Source organism: Alligator mississippiensis, chromosome 1 (genome assembly GCF_030867095.1).
Source record: "Alligator mississippiensis isolate rAllMis1 chromosome 1, rAllMis1, whole genome shotgun sequence".
NCBI lineage: Eukaryota > Metazoa > Chordata > Crocodylia > Alligatoridae > Alligator > Alligator mississippiensis.
Genome location: NC_081824.1, coordinates 206956301 through 206977285, shown reverse-complemented (window position 1 = coordinate 206977285; position 20985 = coordinate 206956301). Strand labels below are relative to the sequence as shown.

General features: G+C 44.0%; 1 protein-coding gene across 2 annotated transcripts in view; it reads right to left on the bottom strand.

Moving 5' to 3' along the window:
* The window catches only part of EML6 (EMAP like 6), a 325901-nt gene that overhangs the window by 130810 nt on the left and 174106 nt on the right, over positions 1 to 20985 (bottom strand). For both annotated transcript variants that reach the window (XM_019500824.2, XM_059719398.1), the window contains exon 10: positions 20063 to 20275. In XM_019500824.2, coding sequence (XP_019356369.1) covers positions 20063 to 20275 — 213 coding nt within the window. The remainder of the gene's footprint in view (positions 1 to 20062; positions 20276 to 20985) is intronic.

The window sequence follows — 20985 nt, the reverse complement described above, 5'->3', positions numbered from 1 at the left end:
AAAACATTTTTTTGGACATTATCAAAATAGATATTGGCAGATGATAGTCAACATTCTCATACTCTGGCAAATGTTCTATTATTTACTATGTCCTGCATCAAGTTGCATGGTTCTGGTTAATATAATATTCAGTGAGCAGTTAACCTACTGTAAGTGCAATTACAACATTTGTAGTTATTTCTATTTGCTGGGGAACTCCAAGATAAAGAGTCATTGGACAAAGTTGTAGAATTGATGACAATGAGAGAAGGATATGCTGAAAAATGGATTATCTGGTGGCATGTTAGTGGTTGAGTTTTTGTGATACTGATTAGTGGCAAGAAATTTATGAGTGTTATAGGAGTCTATACCTTACTCTGGACAAAATACATATAAAAGGTATGTCTACATCACGTTGTCAGTATATCTTGGCATGCCTTCTCCCACCTCTGCTTGAATTTGTTCCCCTTTCCAAGCACCAAACCTAGAAAATGCAGCAGTGAAACCATTCCAGGGGCATCCCCAGTGGCTGCTCTCTGGGATTCTGAAGATCGAAATCTCAAAAGCAGTCAGGAGAAACACTCTATACGTGTAAATTCATTTGACTCATTAAATAAAGTTAATAATTTAGTAACTGTAATCTTGTACAACTTAACAAAATAGAAATGTAATAAAAATGAAGTATTGACAGATAATACAAACTATGATATCATTCACTGTTGTTCTAATTCCTCTGTTTTCCCTAATCATCCAGTTCTGGATAATTGGTTACCATGGGATAATTTGCCACTATTTGCTTTCCCTTGGAAATGGAGAATTAATTAGAGTTTACTATACAACACTTTTTCAAAGAAATCAAAGTATGTTTTGGAAAAGAAATCAAAGTATATTTAATAACTTGATCCTAAAGGGATTGTTAACAATTATATTGTACATCCCTATACTATGTAAATATATGCTGACTAGTATCAACAACTAAGATTCAAGTTCTTGCTTTTCCTCTCCCTCTATATATACACCACTAGCTACATTCATTTTTCTTTATCTCCCTTCTCTTTAATATCTCAATAACTATTCCCCTAAATTATACTTTACACCAGCAGCTTTAAGTGTCCATATTCTATGAGTCAAATAAATCTTTCAGGAAAGTCTATGAATATTGTACAATATATCATGTAAATCATGACACAATATATTCTACGCTGCTCCTGATGGATGGCTTTTTGGTATGCTGTTCACAGATGCCATTGACAGCTAATGGGTATTCACACTGCTTGAATAGTTCTGTCATTCATGCTGCTATTTTGACTTTCCTTAATTCTGTGGAAGTGTCATTAAGTCTTTTTCAGTATTTTCCTTCTATTTCTATCAGTGATTGTCACCTTTCTTGGACTTACTGGGGCCTCACTGGGCTCAACTTTATATTCAGCATCATTGTCTTCTTTTTTACCCTGCTGCAGTAGATGTCAATAAAAACTCGGTATCTGTCATCCACATTTGTTAATTTTATAACAATATTTCCCATGCTGAGCAGAGAAAATAATGGATGGACTATGATAAAGACCAAGGCAATTAAGTGGTAAACAGATGGGATGAAATCCTGGCTCTACTAAAATTAATAACAAAACAAAAACACCCATTGATGTTGGCAGGTTGTTTTTAACAGTAGGTTGTTTTCTGTTGCCTTTCTACTTCCAGAATATTTCTTTTAGAAACAGACCCAAACTAACAGTGCAGCTCTGAGTTTTCCATCTATGTGATGACTAGAAACATAACCCTCAATCAGAATGTTCTCGAACATGAAATTTTAAAATACAGATCTGAACCTAAACTTTTCAAACTTTGTACCACTTTTAACTACTGTATTTTTTGCATATAGCATGTCCCCTTTTATAGTATGCACGCTATTTTTGGAAGGCCCCACAATGACAAAAAGAAAAAACACATACCTACAAGTGAGTGACTAAGGTCTGGGGTTTCTGGGGCTAGGAGAGCAAGCTGGGGCTGGGGACCCAATCCTGAATGCCAGCACTGGAACCGCAAGGCAGAATATGATCCAGCATGCTGGCGCGGGGGCCATGTGGTGAGTCCAGTACCCTGTCTAGGCTCCAGACCCACATTCTGGATCCAGACATGCCAAGTCTGAAACTGTGCTCTGGCTCTGGGGTTCTGAGTTGTGTTGGACCTGGCCTCTGGCTTTAGAGCCAGAGCAAAGTCCTAGACTCACTGTGTAGCCCCAGCATGCTGATGCTGGGACCATGAGGCCCCATGCTGGCTCTGAAATACAGCCAGTCTGGACCCTGCTTATGTCCAGGACTACATGCCCCAGAACCAGTGGTTCCACATGCATTGTGCTAGGTCGACCCCACCACATGCCTCTGGAGCCAACACATGGGGTTGGACCTGGCACTCTGGCTAAGGACCAGCCCCATGAGTGAGAAATTGGGTCATGGGGGCCAGGAGAGAGTGGTGGCAGTGTTAATTGCTACGGCTCTCAGAGCTGCAGTGATTAACCTGCCACTGCTCCATTTCCCCTCCCTCCACCAAATTTTTGGAGCTATGGGGTATGTAGCAGGGCACTAAGGCGCCTGCTACTTGTATAGCAGAGATAAATGCCCAGGTGAAGGTTGCTAGGACAACCGGTGGCTTGGGTGAGGCTATTAGGGGATGGAGGCCTCATTTTGGGGACCCACTACAGAGTGGGAACCCCGGCACCAGTGACGGCACAGTTTTGGGGGGCACAGACCCCAGCGCCAGCAAGGGCACAGCTCATTTTGGGGACCCACTATGGAGTGGGAACCCTGGCGCCAGTGAGGGCGTGGCTTTTGGGGGACACAAATCCCGATACTTGAAGGATGATCTTAAAAAGGCCATGGAAACCCGGTGCACCGGAGTGCAGTTGTGCTTTGTTTTTTTTTCTTGTTTGGACTGACAGGGGTGGGCTTGGGGTTGTGCCCTGGTTTTGAACCCGCAGCCCTTCAGTTGGGGGAGGTCTGCTTCCCATGCCTCTGGGCCAGGGAGTGCCGGGCTCCAAAAGGGAGCAGGAAAGGGGGCCACGAGCCTCCATGCACTGGAAGGAAAAAAAAGGCTAGAGCCTCAGAGTCAAACCCTGTTTAGTGGGTTTGGACAGGGAGGCCTAGTCAGAGAAAACAGGGGTCTGGCCATAACAGGAGAGACCCCTGTCATAACCCAATGATTTTGGTGCCTCGGCACAGTGGAATTTTCCTGCCACATTGGAGCTTCTTTGCACAGTGGAGTTTTCTGCTGCAGAGAGGAAACTCCAGTGCAAAGAGGTTCCCGCCATTTGTATGTAAATTTGCACCCCATTATTGGCTGATTCTAAATTATTCCCACTTAACGACTAGTAATTGGCTCGCTAGCCTTATAAAAATCCGCGCGACTTCTGCCCAAGTCGGAGAACTTTGAGCACGCTGCAGAGTGACTTAAAAGAATTCCTGACTCGTGGCAGAGCGAATCAGTAGCCTGATCAACTACCGATTTTTCTCCCCGTCGCTGTGTGCTTATCCCCTACCCACCCTTCCCCTGCATGCCTGGTTCATCTGTGGACTCACTGGCTCGGTTTCTTGCCAGTTGGAGCAACTCGTTGCAGCTACATAAGCAGCCTATACAGCCTGCGTCACGGCCACCAGCGGTGTAAGTAAAAATTATTTTGCAACCAATACGCTGTCTCGCCTCTCCATCCACCAGCCCGCCTGACGTTCGCTTAATTAACCAGCGTTTCCCTCGGTCGGTTCTTCCCGGCCGAGACATGGCGTCACGAACAGGATCTAAGGGCATGGTGGAGGAGATGAATCTAATTGAGTGCTGCCCCTGGCGCACCGGGATCCGCCGCGTGGAAAGCGCAAATGAGCTCTGGGCGCATATCGCCTACCACCAGGCGGAAGGAGGGGATAGAAGAAACATTGACGGCTACTTCTCAGTAAAAAGGGAAGGAGCAGTCATAAAGGAGTTGAGAACAAAGTTGTCTCTCGGGGAGTTCAGGTGTATAATGAGCAGTGAGCAGGTTTACTATCGACCTCCAGAGGAAACACCGACCCTACCCCTAGCGGGGGTGAAGGTGAGGAAGGCGGAAAAGCTGACCCCCGCTCAGGAGTTTGCCCAATGCACCCGATACCTGAGGGAAGGAGGGGAACCCACCCCAACAGACTGGTTTAACTGTCCGGCTTTAGTGCCTGGGTCACGTGGTCACGAACTCCTTGTTCAACTCCAAGAAGACTTGGAGACCGAGGGTCGCCACGTGGCAAGATGGGGGATAATAAAGTGGAAAAAGGGAAAAATAATAAATGTGTTATTCTGTTCAGTAGCAGGTCTACTATGGGAGAATGCAAACCTAGAGGCTCAGCTATATACAGCGGGCAAGGATTCACTGGAGTGGATGGTAGAGGACTCCAAACCGGCGCTCAGAAATAGTGCCGGTCGCCTGGCTTCACCGCCAGAAAATGGCGCTGAGGGAAACACAACCCGGAAAAGTGGGGCGGGGCTTCAGAAAAACAGGCGGAGATCCGCCCAGCAAGCCCGCCCCCGGAAGTGACGTCATTCCCAACGGCCCCGCTTCCTTGCCATGGGGAGGGGGCAATGGGAGGGAAGATGTATCCGGTGCTCCCGCCTGATGAATTTAACCCTTTCTTGGCTGCAGTTCACCCAGTAGCATTAATAAAGCATGTCGCAGATGAGGAAGGTACCACACGTACTATCATTACACCTCGCACGCATACCCGACCAGAGATACAAGAACTTTGTAGGGATTCAAAAATGAAACCTGAGGAAACTCTGGCCATATGGCTGGGACGACTGATTGTGGAATTTGCATCCGACATACTACACCTAGAAGAGGCAAGTGCCTTGACCCAACAAGTGGCATGGAGTGGAAGACGCGCCACTGATCTGGACGTGGTCTCGGAAAACACACATTGGCCCATTCCTCTCCCGGCGCTCGTGGTGGGACAGGTAGCCCATAAATCCCACACCTGGCATGAGCGCCACCCACAAAAGACCAGCGCGGAACAACTTCTCTTGGCCATAATTGGAGTGTCATATCTTACGTGGAACCCAAGAATACATCCACTGGGACTAACAGCTGCCCAGCGTAGGGAAAAATGGGCTCATCGCCACTTACCAAACCCCGGAGCAATTCCAACACCTCTGGAAGCTATAGACGCCTGTGTAGAGGTGTACGGAGGGACGGACGCTGTCACACCGACTCTTTCTTAATTCAGTGGCAGGTCAACCAGTGGGAAACCTCTTGGGTCATCTCCCACAATTACAGGGGCTCATGAAACAAAGCGAGGGGACTCCTATTGATGCAAAAGACCGACCTTTGGTGCATCCGGTTGGAGCACCAAGACCGAGGCGTCAGGAATTTGACTTACGGCGAGAGCCATGGTGGTCACCCCAAAGATCAGCGGAGGAAAGAGTTATGTTCGGATGCCTCCTCAGCCACTCTGGACTTACAAAGCAGCAGTTGCGTATCCTTGGGAATGAGGGCCAACGTCAATTAGCTGGCGCACTGGGATTAAAATTCGGGGACAAGCCAAAAAATGAATAAAGGCCGTCGGCTCTGCCGGCGGCCTTCTCCAACTCAAACCTGACCCCACTTATCTCTGTCCCTACGCCGAGCTTACTGTCTACGATCCCACCGATCCAGGTAATCAACAACAAGTATTCTTCCTCCTCAACACTGGAGCTCAAGTTAATGTAATTACTTCAACGATACCCCACCAGAGAACCACAAAAACAATTAGGGTACAGGGACTTAACGCTGTTGCAGTTACAACAAAAGTCAAATTTACTGTCCAAGGCTATCAACGCGCTCTAGGGGCAGTGTTAGGGGGCATCAATATTCTGGGAATTCCGGGAATCAAAGCGCTTAACCTCAAGGAACAAGTGTTACAAGCACTACCCATCACTATCCCGAAGACGGACTGGCATCAACCAACGCTTTACAACACCTCCACCTGGCGATACTGACCAATTCCAACCAAGGGCCCCCTCAAAAAATCCCTCATTGATCTCCTGCAACGACTGGAACAACAAGGTTGCATCAAACCAGTAACTGCCAGTACTTACCTGTCACCGGGGTGGGGAGTTGCAAAGCCTGGGAAACCTAACGAAGCCTGGCTAGTCATTGATTACAGGGAGGCCAACAAAAGGTGTCGAGTGCTTCAGCAACCCAACCCTTCTACCCTACCACAATGTATGTTCGAAATGGCTCAATTCCAGTGAAACGAATGGGTCGGGGTCACACTGGACCTAAAGAACATGTTCTTCTCAATTCCGATAGTTGACCCTGAAGGAGTATTGAATATGTGCACCGAGGGCACCATGTACAGATGGACGGTCTGCCCACAGGGATACTGCAATGCCCCGTCACTAGCCACCGGTGTCATGAATGATACCCTGAAGAACTTTCGCACCTCACATACCCTTCCACCAGAAGAGGAATTGAGAATCTGGAGTTATATTGACGACATCGCTATCATGGCTCATGACAGTTCCATCATTACCAGCATAGTCAACCAACTGGACGCCCACCTTCAGAGTGAGGGATGGACGATTAATGAGGAAAAGTCATGCCTACATCCTGTAGATGACATCACATTCCTTGGCACCCGATTCATTGGCTCCATCCGCCATGGAATCTCACATGATGGTCCTGACATCGACCCATTAAAGAAATCTCGGCCCGTGACTAAGAGACATTTTCAGCAGCTCTTAGGTCACTTAAATTGGTATCGGCATTATGTTAACCCTAGTCATTTAGCACTCCTTACTAAATTACAGCGACAGATCCGTAACAAGTCCCGAAAATCCACACCTTGGACAGAAGGGGACCAGCAGAATCTACTTCGCCTGTTAGCTGCTGTCAAGAGTATGCAGCTCCATGCAATCAATCTTGGTGAACCACTGATCATAACCCTTGGATTCACCATGAACTACGTGTGGGCTGTTGCGCACAACCCTCATGATGAACTAGTATACACTGCCCATAACACTCTTCAAGCAGCACAACATCGGTATGGAGCTATAGGAAAAATCCTCCTAGCTGGACAGCTAGTGGAGCCATTAGCAAGGGGGCACAGGACACTTCGAGCTCCCGTTGCCACGTTGCTGCCCTTGCTAGATGCAGAGAAAGTCGACCCGCATTTTCAGGGGGAACCTAAGACATGGAACACGTTGGTGCTTACCCACCACTACAACTGGTGCTGCTGGAAATTTGAGGACACAAAACCTAGTCCTAGCCTGGAGGATGAGGAAAAGCTCCCAACGCTATATGGAACCTCCGCCCCGGCCTGGATGGCTTCAGATGGGACCTCCCGACACGGTGGAGGCTATGGGTATTATTGTAAGGCTTGCCACGATGTGAAAATATCCTGGGTCCACCCGAATGACACCTCTGTCCAAAAATGTGAATTCTTGGGATTCTTTGAAGTATTACAACACTGTTTAGCACACCACGATGATACACTCCCAGTTCCAATCATTGCAATTGACTCACAGTACATTTATAAGATTCTCACTGGTACAGCCCTTCCCAGCGAAAATTTAGGTGAGTGGGAAGACATCTGGAAAACTCTAACTAAATTTACACGACTCCCATTGATTAAGCATACCAAGTCACACCGTCCGGATACTGACCCAGTGCATGAGGTCATCGATAAACTCTTAGAAGACCCACTCCGGACCGACATAGTTTTGCCTATCACCTCTACCTTCGGTCCTGAATAAACCCATTCCTCGCGTGGCTCCATGAAAATTGGAGTCACCCGGGACCGCGGGCCAGCCATCGACGCTGGCGCCAAGCCATTACCGAGATGACCTCGTATGGAGTTCGACGTGATTGGGAAAAGGTAGCACAAGCCTGTGAGGTATGTGCCAAGGAGAAATGCCATCGAACCAAACATCAACTTGGGGCTTTCGACACTTCGCAGTTCCAAGTGGGAAAGGTCTGGCAAGTAGATCTGTTTGGGCCCCTCCTGGGGTCTAAACCGCCAAATAAGGGGTCAGTCATTGTTGATCTGGGGACGCGTCAGTTACAGGTCATCCCCTTACGAAAGAGCAACGCCACTGCTGTTGTCTCTGCCTTAACCGCTGCATTTGCCGCCCGGCAACCTCCTCATGAAATTCAGTCTGATGGAGGACCCCCTTTCAACTCTAGCACTCTGGACAAATTCGCTTGTCTTCATAACATCACATGGCATCTTCATCTGCCATACCACCCGCAGTCTAATGGCGTCGTGGAGAGACACATCGGCTTATTTAAGGAACAACTTCGTCTCAAGGGAGGAGGGACATACAAAAATTGGACTAAGCATAATCATGATGTCCTCATTTCATTAAACATCTCAAAGCCACTATGGGACAAGGCTAATACCAAAAGGGCCTCTACCTTGGGAACCTAAATTCCGACCAAATGAGTTCGTGTGGGTTTCAGTACCACACCCTCGTCAATCTCATCCACAGGTCTACAAGGGAATAGTTCAACGGTCGGAAAAGTATCCTAACACCTATTCCGTCTTACTAGAAGAAAAGCCCGATCGTCCCTCTGTTATCGCTCACCACAACTGGATGACTCGCCGTTCTGATGTTCACCCAGTTTCCTTATAGTGAACCCGATTACGGTTTTCTCTTGTTTTTTTGTTGTTGTTTCCTTACAGGTCCGACCGTAACGAAGCGGCGATCTACAGCTGCTCGATAGCTAGATCTACCAAGCACCGAATCGCAGCACCTTCAAGTCGACGCAGCAATGGTCGCCGTGGGGGCACCGAGACGGCAAATGTTCGCTGGGTTAGAACTTGTTCTTACACTGCTTCTTTCCCATTTCTGCTGTGGTGCTTTAGTCAAATCAGTTGTTGATCCACACGTAACAGCAGTTTGGGGAAATAATATCACATTAAAGTGCATAATTAATATAAATGACACCATAATACAAATTTCATGGGAAAAATTGCATGGTAAAAGTGCACAAACTATTGTTGTACACCATCCTGAATATGGGTTTTCTGTTCAAGGGCAATACCATGAAAAAGTGGCATTTAAAAATTCTTCGTTCAGTGATATGACAATCAACCTAAACAATGTGAGCTTCTCTGATGCAGGAAAGTATGCAAAGCAGTTACATTCCCATTAGGAAATGCAGAGTCAATAACAACTATAACTGTAATTGTTGAACCCACCGTGAGCTTTACAAAGGGACCAACTCCCTTAATAGATGGTAAAAATTGGACAGTAGCAGCCATGTGTATAGCAGCCACAGGAAAACCTGCTGCAGATATTGATTGGGAGGGAGACCTTGGTAAAATAGAATTTAGTTCAACTTCCTTTCCAAATGAAACAGTGACAGTTGCAAGTCAATATAAAATCATTCCTACTAGATTTGCAAACGGAAGATGCATAACTTGTGTTGTAAGTCACCCAGCTTTGGACAAGGAGATAAGGTATTCTTACATACTAGACATTCAATACGCTCCTGAAGTGTCAATAACTGGCTATGATGAAATTGGTTTATTAGATGAAAAAATGTACAGCTTAAGTGCAATGCTAATTCTAATCCACCACCTATAAAATTTACCTGGGCCAGATTAGATGGACAATGGCCTAAAGGCTTATTGTCTATAAACAATACTCTGCATTTCAATAGCCCACTAACCCACAAGTATGCTGGGACTTACATTTGTAGGGTAACAAATTCCCTTGGTCAAAGAAGCGATCAAAAGACTATTTACATATTAGATCTTTCTACCACTACTACCACATGACCGCCCATGGTTTCATGGTATCCTTCAACTAATAGCATTACAGGTTTAGCGTCAACATTAACCTTAACAGCAATGCAGGAAGGCAATTGGGGTACCATCATCAGTAGTGCAGTGGATGGAACTCTCTTTCTAATATTTGTAAGTATTTCAGCTGGCATTGTCTGCTATGGAAACAGACGGACGCTCCGTGGCAACTACTTCGTTATGAATCACATTTCACTAACTAATAAAAAAGGGGAGTCCCAAATAGATGTTCTCCAGTCAGATGATGACCAATAATTGTTGTTATATGTTTACATTATTGTATTTTATAGTTTGTTGAAGACCAGTCTATAGAGTTGTTTGTTTATATGTATTTGTTAAATTATCTAAGCTTTGTAAAGCCGATGAGTCCTTAGATGAAAATTACTTATAACATGTACATGTGTTTATAATTCCAGCTGTGCCGTTGGCAAGGGGGCATGTCATAACCCAATGATTTTGGTGCCTTGCCACAGTGGAATTTTCCTGCCACACTGGAGCTTCTTTGCACGGTGGAGTTTTCTGCTGCAGAGAGGAAACTCCGGTGCAAAGAGGTTCCTGCCATTTGTATGTAAATTCGCACCCCATTATTGGCTGATTCTAAATTATTCCCACTTAACGATTGTTGGCTCGCTAGCCTTATAAAAATCCGCGCGACTTCTGCCCAAGTCGGAGAACTTTGAGCACGCTGCAGAGTGACTTAAAAGAATTCCTGACTCGTGGCAGAGCGAATCAGTAGCCTGATCAACTACCGATTTTTCTCCCCGTCGCCGAGCGCTTATCCCCGACGTACCCTTCCCCTGCATGCCTGGTTCATCTGTGGACTCACTGGCTCGGTTTCTTGCCAGTTGGAGCAACTCGTTGCAACTACATAAGCAGCCTATACAGCCTGCGTCACGGCCACCAGCGGCATAAGTAAAAATTATTTTGCAACCAATACGCTGTCTCGCCTCTCCATCCACCAGCCCGCCTGACGTTCGCTTAATTAACCAGCGTTTTCCTTGGTCGGTTCTTCCCAGCCAAGACAACCCCAACATACCCAATATAATAGGCAGTCTCCCACTCGCATAAACAAAATTTTCCATCAAGACGTGGCAGACAAGATTAGGGCGGGACTGAAGAATTCCAAAGCAGGCTACAAGGGTGCCCCACTTAAGGCGTGAAAAACCAGAAAGATGGTGCCGGGGAGGGCAACCTGTTTTTTCTAGCATATAATACACATCCTGTATTTCCCCAGTTGGTTTTGTGAGAAAAGGTGTGGATTATAGATGAGAATATATGGAAATTAAGAGAGAAGGGACTATATTGTGAACTCAGATTTTGGATTTGAGATTCTGATTCAAGCTCCCATATACTTTTTTTTTTTTTTGCAATTCAGACATGCCTTCCAATTCTCTTTTCTGGTTCAGTGTTTCTTCAAATATAAAAATGGCTTGCAATTAAGCCAATAGCTGCTGTAAAATGTAGCACTTCTGTATGCAATATGAAAATCTTCACTTTTTCTCCTGGTTACACAGCTAAAATGATCTACTTCTTCCTGCCTCCTGGCATATTCCGCTTTTCACTGCCATTACTAGTTCCATTGCCTGCAGCTTCCAGTCCAGCCTCCTAATTGGCTCTATAACACTGGTCCTCTCAGGTATGAGACAGGTCAAGGCTGTCCAACTTCAAAGCAGCTGGGTAGCACACCAGTGGAGTCTGCACACAATGTGGACTGCAACAGAGTGGACCATGGCCTTGTGCCACATGACATGGGTAATTCCCCCAACAGCTGCTGCACTGTGCTGCACGACTGTCCCCTCTCCACCACTACACCATGCTGTGTGGGCCTTTCTCCCTGTCCCTGATGTGCTGCAGCTTGGGCTCCACTTGGTGCCCCAGCTACAGACTCTGCGAGCACCGTGTACCATGCTGTCCCATCCAGCCCTGCCTCCTTAGTCAACAGCAAGAAGCAGAAGGCTGTAGGCCTTGCTGGAGCATTGATCAATATCAGCTGCTCACACAAAGGCTTTGCTAAAGCATTGGCCAGAGTCGGCCTTACTGCCTGAACTCCTCACATAAACAAACTTGACATGTGGGCCAGATGTGCACTCCTGCCAAGAGATGGGAGGGAGAGATGATGGTACAATCTAGGGTAGTCCAGTACCAGGGCAATAAGGCTGAAATGGTAACACCTAGGTCAGAATATGAAACAAGCCCCTGGTACAGGGCGGTTTGAGATGTTCAAAATACAGATGGAGTGCAATACGTAATTTGTTTTGATCAGTGTTTAAAAAGTTAATTGGAAAGGAGAGAAACTTCGTAGGGAGTCTGGGGGAGCCTGCCTGGTGTTGTACTGACTCCTTGTCACAAGTACAAATGCCTCAGCTCCTTGTCTGGTGTACTTGTTAGGCCAAAACATGTTAGGGGTGTGCTGGTAGAAAATAAATCTGGCCAGATCTTTACCACCAAATGGAGCCGGTGGTCATTCTTTAAGACAAGATTAGTGTTGGGATCTCCGGACTGCAACTTTGCTGGCACCACAGTTCCTGAGACTGATATCACTGGATGTATACAACAGCAACAATACGGAAAACCCCAGACAACTAGGAAGAGGGAGAACCAAGATCCTGGCTGGTGCTGCATCTGGAACAACAGAGGGAGTGGTAGCTGGGTGGGAGCCTGGGGGCTGCATGTTAATGTGAACTTTGTCCAGTTCTGGGCGCTGCACTTCAACAAGGACATGGAAAAGTTTGAGAGAGTCCAGAGAAGAGCCACCTGTATGATCAGAGACTTGCAAGCCATACAAGGAAAAGCTGAGGGACTTGGGTCTCTTCAGCCTGAAAAGAGAAGGCTGAGAGGGGACTTGGTAGCAGCTTACCACTACAACATGGGAATACATCAAGGGCTCGGTGAACAACTGTTCACCAGGGCACCATTGGGAAAAACCAGGAGTAATGGCCAGAAACTTCTGGAAGACCGTTTCAGGCTTAACATTAGGAAAAACTTCTTCACAGTCAGGGCATCCAAACTGTGGAATAAGCTCCCTCCAGAGGTAGTGCAATCACCTACCTTGGAAATCTTCAAGAGGAGACTGGCTGGTCACCTGACCCCAGCTGTCTTTCCTGCCTACTGCAGGGGGGCTGGACCTGATGATCTTGTGAGGTCCCTTCCAGCCCCTAACAATCTATGAACCCCTGGGGGACTGCATGGGCCACCAGTTGGACAGCCTTGAGATAAGCAACTAATATATCCTTTCAGTTAGTTTCTCTTTCTAAGGAACTGTTTAAAATTTACATAAAGAGAAACATGTTTAACTCTTCTCAGTAACTTGAATGATAAATTCCTTGGTTAAACTGGCAAGTACAATCATGCAGCAACTGTCTTTTTTAATATTTCAGAACTTTCAATGCTTAAACATGTTTAGCATTTTCATAACTGAGAAGGGAGAAAGCTATAATTTAAAAAAATACCTTAGTGCCCTATATGAAATGGATACTGTCTTTGTGCTCTTATTTTAAAGCCATAAACATTACAAATGTATAGCTCAGATTAGGGTCACCCTTTCAGTGCCTAGCATAACATGAGTCATAAATGAGCTATCTTTGTAAAAGAGCTCATACCCCAGATCAGATACATGAAAATTTAGGAGACCTTTGAAGTACTTCCCAGTCTTCTAATCTTCACTAGTCCTCAAAAAATGAGACCAGATTCTGTTATACATGATAGAAAGAACCAAACCAGAAAAAGCCCAATAATGTAATAGAGGTGATATCTTTTATTAGACCAACTAGATTTTTGCAAAAAAAAAATTCTTTAATTCTTTAATTTCTTTAATTTTGCAAAAATCTAGTTGGTCTAATAAAAGACGTCACCACTACCACGAGTTTTGATTCCTTTTGCTTCTAGACCAATACAGCTACAACCTGGATACCTGAAATAATGTAATATGGATGTGAACAATATATACAATCTTTTTCAACAGGTTTTCAATTACACATTTTCCAGTTCAAGAATGAAAGACATTCACCATTAAAAAGCGCATTAAGACAAGATATTCTGAGTAGATAGTTGTAAGTATGGCAAAGTTTGATTCTCCCCAAACATTTTGTCAGAACTCTTGCAAAATCCAAGTGCGATGCTATCTTTTGTTATGACATGATTTTTTGTACATACTATCTCTACTATTTCCATATATATGTTTCCCCTTCAGTAGTGTATCACTTATACAATATACTCATTATCAATAAATATCTAATCTGTACAGAAAACAGGATATGTTTAAATAATTCATCCTGGATAGGGAGTGCATGCCCTGCTTTGATAGAGGCATAGAAAACTCAGGGTTTGGGTTAGGCTTCAAAAGGTCCCACTCTCAGAGAAATTAAGGATTGAATTAATGAAGAAATCAAAGAGTTTGGAAGAGAATCTTATCACATGTAATTACAAGTGGAAGATTTCAGTCATAGTATAAAACTACTCATGAAAGAATTACTTTTTAAAAGTGTGGCTGATAAGAATGAATTTAAAATCTGGACAAATTCAAAACCTTGATCTTTGCCCTTGATTTCTTTAGATTAGTTCTTCTGCAATGCCTGTAAGCTTCAAGCCATCAGTCTTGTATTCCTATAAAATTCTGTACTACCTGAGCAGCAGTTGTCCCATTGTGAATCAAAGCCATATGTTAATATGATGCACAACCCAGAAACTATACTTATTTACAGCTCTGGTTGCTTTGAACAAAAAATAATTTTTATCAACTTTACCACAGTGGAAAGCAGCTGATGCTCAGTCTGGCTGAGTGAACAGAGATATTCCTGTAACAACTTCAATAATCTCTCTGTAAACTGACAGCTGGTTTGCAACAGATGTGGAACCATAACCAGTCAATTACAGTTTAAACTGGAAACATACATCTGAAGAACATCTTAAAACTTGGATTTCTGTTACATTTTCTGGTGTTATGAGAGTTTCAAGGTTATGACTATGGTTTTTATCTTTTCTGTTAAAATATTGATTTAACACAAAATATTACAAAATCAATTACTTTGATGTAGATATTCTTATAAACTTTCCTTTTCAGAATTGGAGTAGCTGGGGTTCTCTCTCCCTATCTCCATTTTATTTCTTGGAGGTTCAAGCATTCAGACTACACCCTTTTTTCAAATTTTCCTCGGTTGCTTTTTTCAGCTGCATTGCTACACATTCCCTCCTTCCTCTATGAGCACGTAATTTTCCTTTACCTGGGTACCTTGTGCCTAGCTGGCTCACTTGTGTGTCATCTATTCTTCCACTGCTGGAAATGTTGCCCTGATGTCAATGACAGAAGACTCGGTTGCATCACCTGTGTGTGTAAATGCACAGGGATTTGCCAATTCTTACTGCCTGAACATCAAGTCACAAAGAAGCCTGTGCCGCCAGAGTTGAAAAATGATCTCATAGGGAAAGAAATGAATACTTAAGTGCCAGCTGGCACTGTAACAAAAGATGCATATGTGCAACATGTTCTGTCAGGATGGCCTAGATTATCTGGTGCACTGGAAGTGATGCAAACTATGTCCAAAGTCACTTTTTCTTGGATGGCATCACTGCATGCAGGCTCTGAAATTAAGTACATACCTCACATAGAATCTTCACAAGCTTACAAACCATGATACCTGCCCCAATTTAAGCCAAACCTTCCAGGTCTTTTATAATGTCCAGTCTGGAGGTCTGAGACATTCTTATTGATTATATATCCCAGGAAGGTGAAGTGATTTATTGCAAAATGGCATGTTTCCTTCAAGTTTAAATCCTCACCCATAAAACCTTCAAAGCCTTTCCAGCGTTACCTGATGTTCTTGTGTTTTGTTGGGGGGGGGGGGCAAAAAAAAATCAAGTCACCTGTTTTTAATTCTCAAAACTGGGGTCAGACCACTTACTAAACTCTGAAATGTCCCCAGTGCATTCAGAACATCTGAAATGCATTCTGTGGCACAGAAGTAATTTGTAGGATACTATAAAACTAAAACTTTTTTTTACTTTTAGGTGCCAGTTTTTTATGATCAGGTAAACTATGTTTCTGGTATTTTAACTAGAATGTTTTCTATTGGGGTGGAACAGAGCATCTGGGATTCTCTGTCCCTTAAAGGGAGAAAGAGCCCTGGGAGAGCCCTGCAGGAGAGGCAGGGCACAGCTGCATCTGGACTGCCATGGAGCCCAGGTAATGAGCCTAATTAAAGGGGTTTTGCAGGCATCCCTGGGGAGTCACCTGAAGGGAAAGGGGTAGGGCCTGGGAGAGAAATAAGCTAGAGCTAGAGACAGGACCAGCAGGCTAGCTCCAGAGGCTGAAGGGGAAGGAGCTCTGTTGTGAGTGAGCTGGCTGGCTGGGACCCCACTAAGCTTGAGGACAACAAGTGAGAAGCTGAGGGCTGGCAGGAGACAGAGACCCAGAAGGAAGAAAGAGTTTAGGAGACAGCCAGTAGGCTGAGAGTTTGCGTTACAGCCAGGAGGCTAGAAGTTAAATTATGGCTTATGTTTTGGTTACAGTTCTATCTGGTGGTTTGGAGATCTCATAGTGCCTGCAGTGCATCAATCCCATTGGTGCCTAAGAGGCATGCAATCACTTTGAGCCCTGTCCAGGGCAGACTCAAAGCATAAACTGGGGATCAGAGGGCCCACATCCTAGAGCAGGGCTAGACCTGGGGGCCCCAGGGCCTGGAGCCTGAGAAGGGCAGGATTTGGATTTGGGGCCCAGAAAGCCTGGACTTTTAGGTAGCCTTCCCCACAATAAAACAATAATATCAATGTATGGACTGATGTATGGGCTATAAGGTACAGGGGGGATGTGTAGGGGGTGCATGTGCACACCCTGAGCGTGGTAGTGCACCCCCTGCAAAAAGGCACCACTGACTCTGTCAGAGGTAGCCTTTAACTACCTGAAGGGAAGTTTGAAAGAAGAAGGAGCTGGACTGTTCTCAGTGGTGGCAGATGACAGAACAAGGAGCAATGGTCTCAAGTTGCAGCAGGGGAGGTTTAGGTTAGATAGTAGGAAGAATTTTCTCACTAGAATGGTAGTAAAAACTGGAACAGGTTACCCAGAGAAGTTGTGGAATCTCCATCCTTGGAGGTTTTTAAGACCTCGCTAGACAAAGCTTTGGCTAGGATAATCTAGTTGGGGCTGGTCCTGCTCTGAGCAGGGGGTTGGACTAGATGACCTCCAGAGGTCCCTTCCTACCCTAATTTTCTATGATTCTAGACAAAGCAGAGCTTTTGGGTCAGAGGGCCCAGCACCCCAAGCAGGGCAGAGACAGGTCCAGCGGCCCATACCGAGAGAGAGCCCAGGAAGGCTCAGCACTCGAGAGGGGGCAGAGGCAAAGGCCTCAGGGGGCAAGATGAGAAACTAAGACATGGAAGCTTGGTCCAGTACAGTGAACTGGAGCTGGAGGGCCTGTACAAGAGAAAAAGGGTGAAGGCAAAGAAGGCAGAGGCCTGACACAGGAAACAATTGAGGTTGACTCTAGGACCCTTAGGTATCCTCACTCACAATAAAACAATAACATCAAAAGCATGGCGGGTCAGTAAGGAGGTGGAGGGCACCCAAGAGTTGGAGCTGGGCAGGGACTCTGTGGGCATCAGGAGGTGTCATGGCCACCCCTAGAAAACAAACCTCTGTCAGTGAGTGGCTATCTTGAACTCTTTGAATTGTTTGTTGTAATCAATGCATATCCTCAAGTCTCCTTTGGACTCTTTTACAGTTACTATTAAAAATACGCAAAGGATATAAATGGGGTAATCAAGACATCTTCAAGCATATAATTTAGCTCTGTTTCACTGCTACCTAATATACCAGAGGAATTGAAAGTGGGGACTTCCTTAAAGGAAGAAACTATGGTTTAAACACAATCTAATATTGCATCAGACCATATGTCACAAGCTTTTCTTCGAGACCACATTATTCTAAGAAGACTGACTTATGCTATCCTCAGTTACGTTAGGGCTGACCTATATTTGCTAAACCAGAGTCTATGTCCTGGGCAGCACCACATGCTTCAGCAGCTAAAGGTTTGCTGCTATAGCTGGGGGAGATGTCACTTCCTTTTTAGCCACTAATGTGTGTTGAGCACCCAAAAGAACAGAATATTTTTAGCAGCAATAAAGGAGGCAATGTCTCCCCAGCAGCACTGACCCAGCAACCACGTGCTGGCACCACTTCTCTGCACACCCTGCTCCCAGAGCTGGAGCCAGAGCTTCTAAAGATGCAGGGTGAGGGGTAAAATGGGAGGGTGCGGCATGACTTTAACTCCATTCCAACCTCCTAGGCAGCGCCTAGGGCTTCTGCCCTGCTCGCACACCCATCCTTATATTATTAAGCTAAGGGCATGCATTTAACACAAATCATTTAAACATTGATCTAATTCAATCTGTGCACATTTTGAAAACAGATGCACCTGAACCAGCTTACTTCTTGCCTATGGTAAGAGGGTTTTGTACTGGTTTAACTTAGTTATTTTTAAATCAACTGAAGCCAATACATTTTTTTAGTACAGGCAAATGCCTAAAGAATAATATCACAGACTCTGGCAGGAATACATCTCCATCCCTCTTTAATCAGCGTTGAACGTTGGAAGGAGCTTCGTGCATAGCAATATTTTCCCTATTTATCTCTAATGAGTCTTCTAAAGAAGGGAAAACAAAGCCTCTGTTAAATTTAGGTTTTTAATTAAAAATTGAAATTGGGAGCTAGCTGCTCATTTTTCTTTTCTAATATGTATTTTACAATTTAAAAAAAATAGCTGGTAGTGTGAAATAGGAAAATAAATGGTGGCAGCTAAACCACTGAAATGTGTTAGAAATATGTCAAAAGAAACTGGAACATTACCTGGCCCAACCAGCTGTTGCAGTGAGCAGTTGCACTACAGAATGAGAATTTACTCACAACCAAACAGGTCTGAAAGGATAGGTCCTCTAATTTTAGAAAAAATACACACAGAAAATGCTGCAGAGTATGCCACTGCATTACAGCAGGGCAGGAGTGCTCACCCTTGGCTCATGGTGCCATGTCATCCAGCCTTCAGGGCTCCCCATAGGTCTGGAAATTTGGTAGTGGGAAATGGGCATCCAATCCAGCCTGCCAGGCCTAGTGGGGTGGTGCCAGGCCCCAGGGCCAAATCCTGGTGTGGGGTGCTGGGAGGGGGGCAAAACCAGGCACTGATCTCAACAGGAGGAGAGGAGGGCCAGGCCCCCAAAGCCCAATCCTAGTGTGTAGTGGTGGGAGGAGGTGGTGTTGGGGCCCTGAGGCCCAATCCCAGCAGAAAGAGGCACTATTGGGTTCCTGCAACACAATCCTGGTGCATGGGCCAAGCAAGGGGTGGTGCTGGGTCCCTGGCGCCAATCCTAGAACAGGGCTCAATCCAGCCTGAGGACCAGCCCCATACCACTCACCTGGACAGCAGGGCCAAATGGTTGAGCACCACTGCACTAGGGTATACAAATCACAGGGAAACATACATGTTTAAGCTTTTTAAAAATACATATCCTTTTTGCAACCTGTGAATCTTCTACATTAGATTACCTATTCTAATTATTTGGAAGATTATCTTAAAAGATGCCGAAAAAAATATGTTTTTTTTATTTTGACAATAAAAAGCATACAAATACTACTTAATTGTGTATGCCTGTCACTTAAAAAAAGTGAATTTTACAGAATTAAATCATATAGACTCAAGGCAAAGAAAAAGAACAACCAAGTAAAGTTACAAAGTAAAGGCAAAGAAGAAAAGCTATATTCAGACAAGACTGCCTGAATTTAATACAATTATATTTAAGTAAAAATCAAAGATCAAAGTTTTAATAAAAATACGGGTTCTGAGCTTTAAAAAGGTCAAATAGGTACAAGAACACATACAATTAAATCTTAGAACTTGCATGGAATTGAACACTTACATAATAATTTGACAACTCAGAAGGATACTTGAAAAAATACCAGACGTTGTCTCAGTTTGTACAAATAAATCTTGTTAACAAGTGATAAGAACAGTCTTATTTGACATCTGCCTATATCAAGTGTTACTGAATGCAAGATACAACTCCACTGAAATATTACAAATATTGAGTGATCCTTTTAGAGTCAGTGAGACATAATCTCCCAATAGCATGCATATAACTGTTATTAACATTAGAAAGACTTCTGAATATTACTGGGATTTCAGAATAGACATCACAGAAAAATTAAATCCAAAGTACTTATATTAGTGTACGATCATTGTAATATCATGTACACTCAAAAGACGTTTATCATTGCATTCTCCACAACAAAAAACTCTTACCTTTCTTTAGGCAAGGAAATCTGAATAATTTAACCAATCCAAAATCATCTCCAGTCACAAGCACTGAGCTACCGTAATTTCCATCTACAGAGTTGACATCTGTGATGTTAGTATATTTGGGCCAAATTCCATTCACCTCAGACCCTATCACACAGGTCCATGAAGCCCAGTGAATTCCTTTGATCTCCTCTTTGTTGGTTAAATGCTTTCCAGCTGAAAACATTCAATTTAATATGATGTTTATATAGTTCAAAATAAATATGCATTTTTTACATTGCAGTTCTGTATTCTTCTTGAGCTTCATGTTTTTGCTTCTGTAAAGGACTCGAAGACCCATTAGTTTATTTTACACAAATATGATCTATTTGGTTATGAATTTTTTCATGGCTCGTCATAAAGGTCCTGACCCAGCACCATTTAAAATACTAAGAATTAATTTAGCTCAAAAGTTAATCATGAATAGCATTCTGGAAAAAATAAGCAACTAAAAAAAGGCAGTTATGTACACATAAGTAGCTATTGCATTTATACCTGTTCTAAACTTAATAATATGCACTAATTCCAATTTTGAAATAGGAATTATAGTTCTAAAAATATAGCTTTTTACTCCTAAATTGACCATTTTCCATTTCAGATTTTCAACTTGGTGCAGCAGTCTGCTTTATTGGATTATATGAGGTCAGTAACATAAGATTATTTAGTTAATCTGTCATTATGCTGTAGTTATTGCCATTAGCAGAGACTGTTTTATACTTAATGGCTTTACTCTAAATTAATTAGGTACGACATGACTTCATAGGAAGCTTCAATGTTCTATATAAATAGTGTTTTTGGATATCTTGTACATACCAAGAGAATAAAAATAATTGGGGAAAAAAAGATCAGCTCACATGCATTTTGATTCATGTTTCATAAAAGAAGTA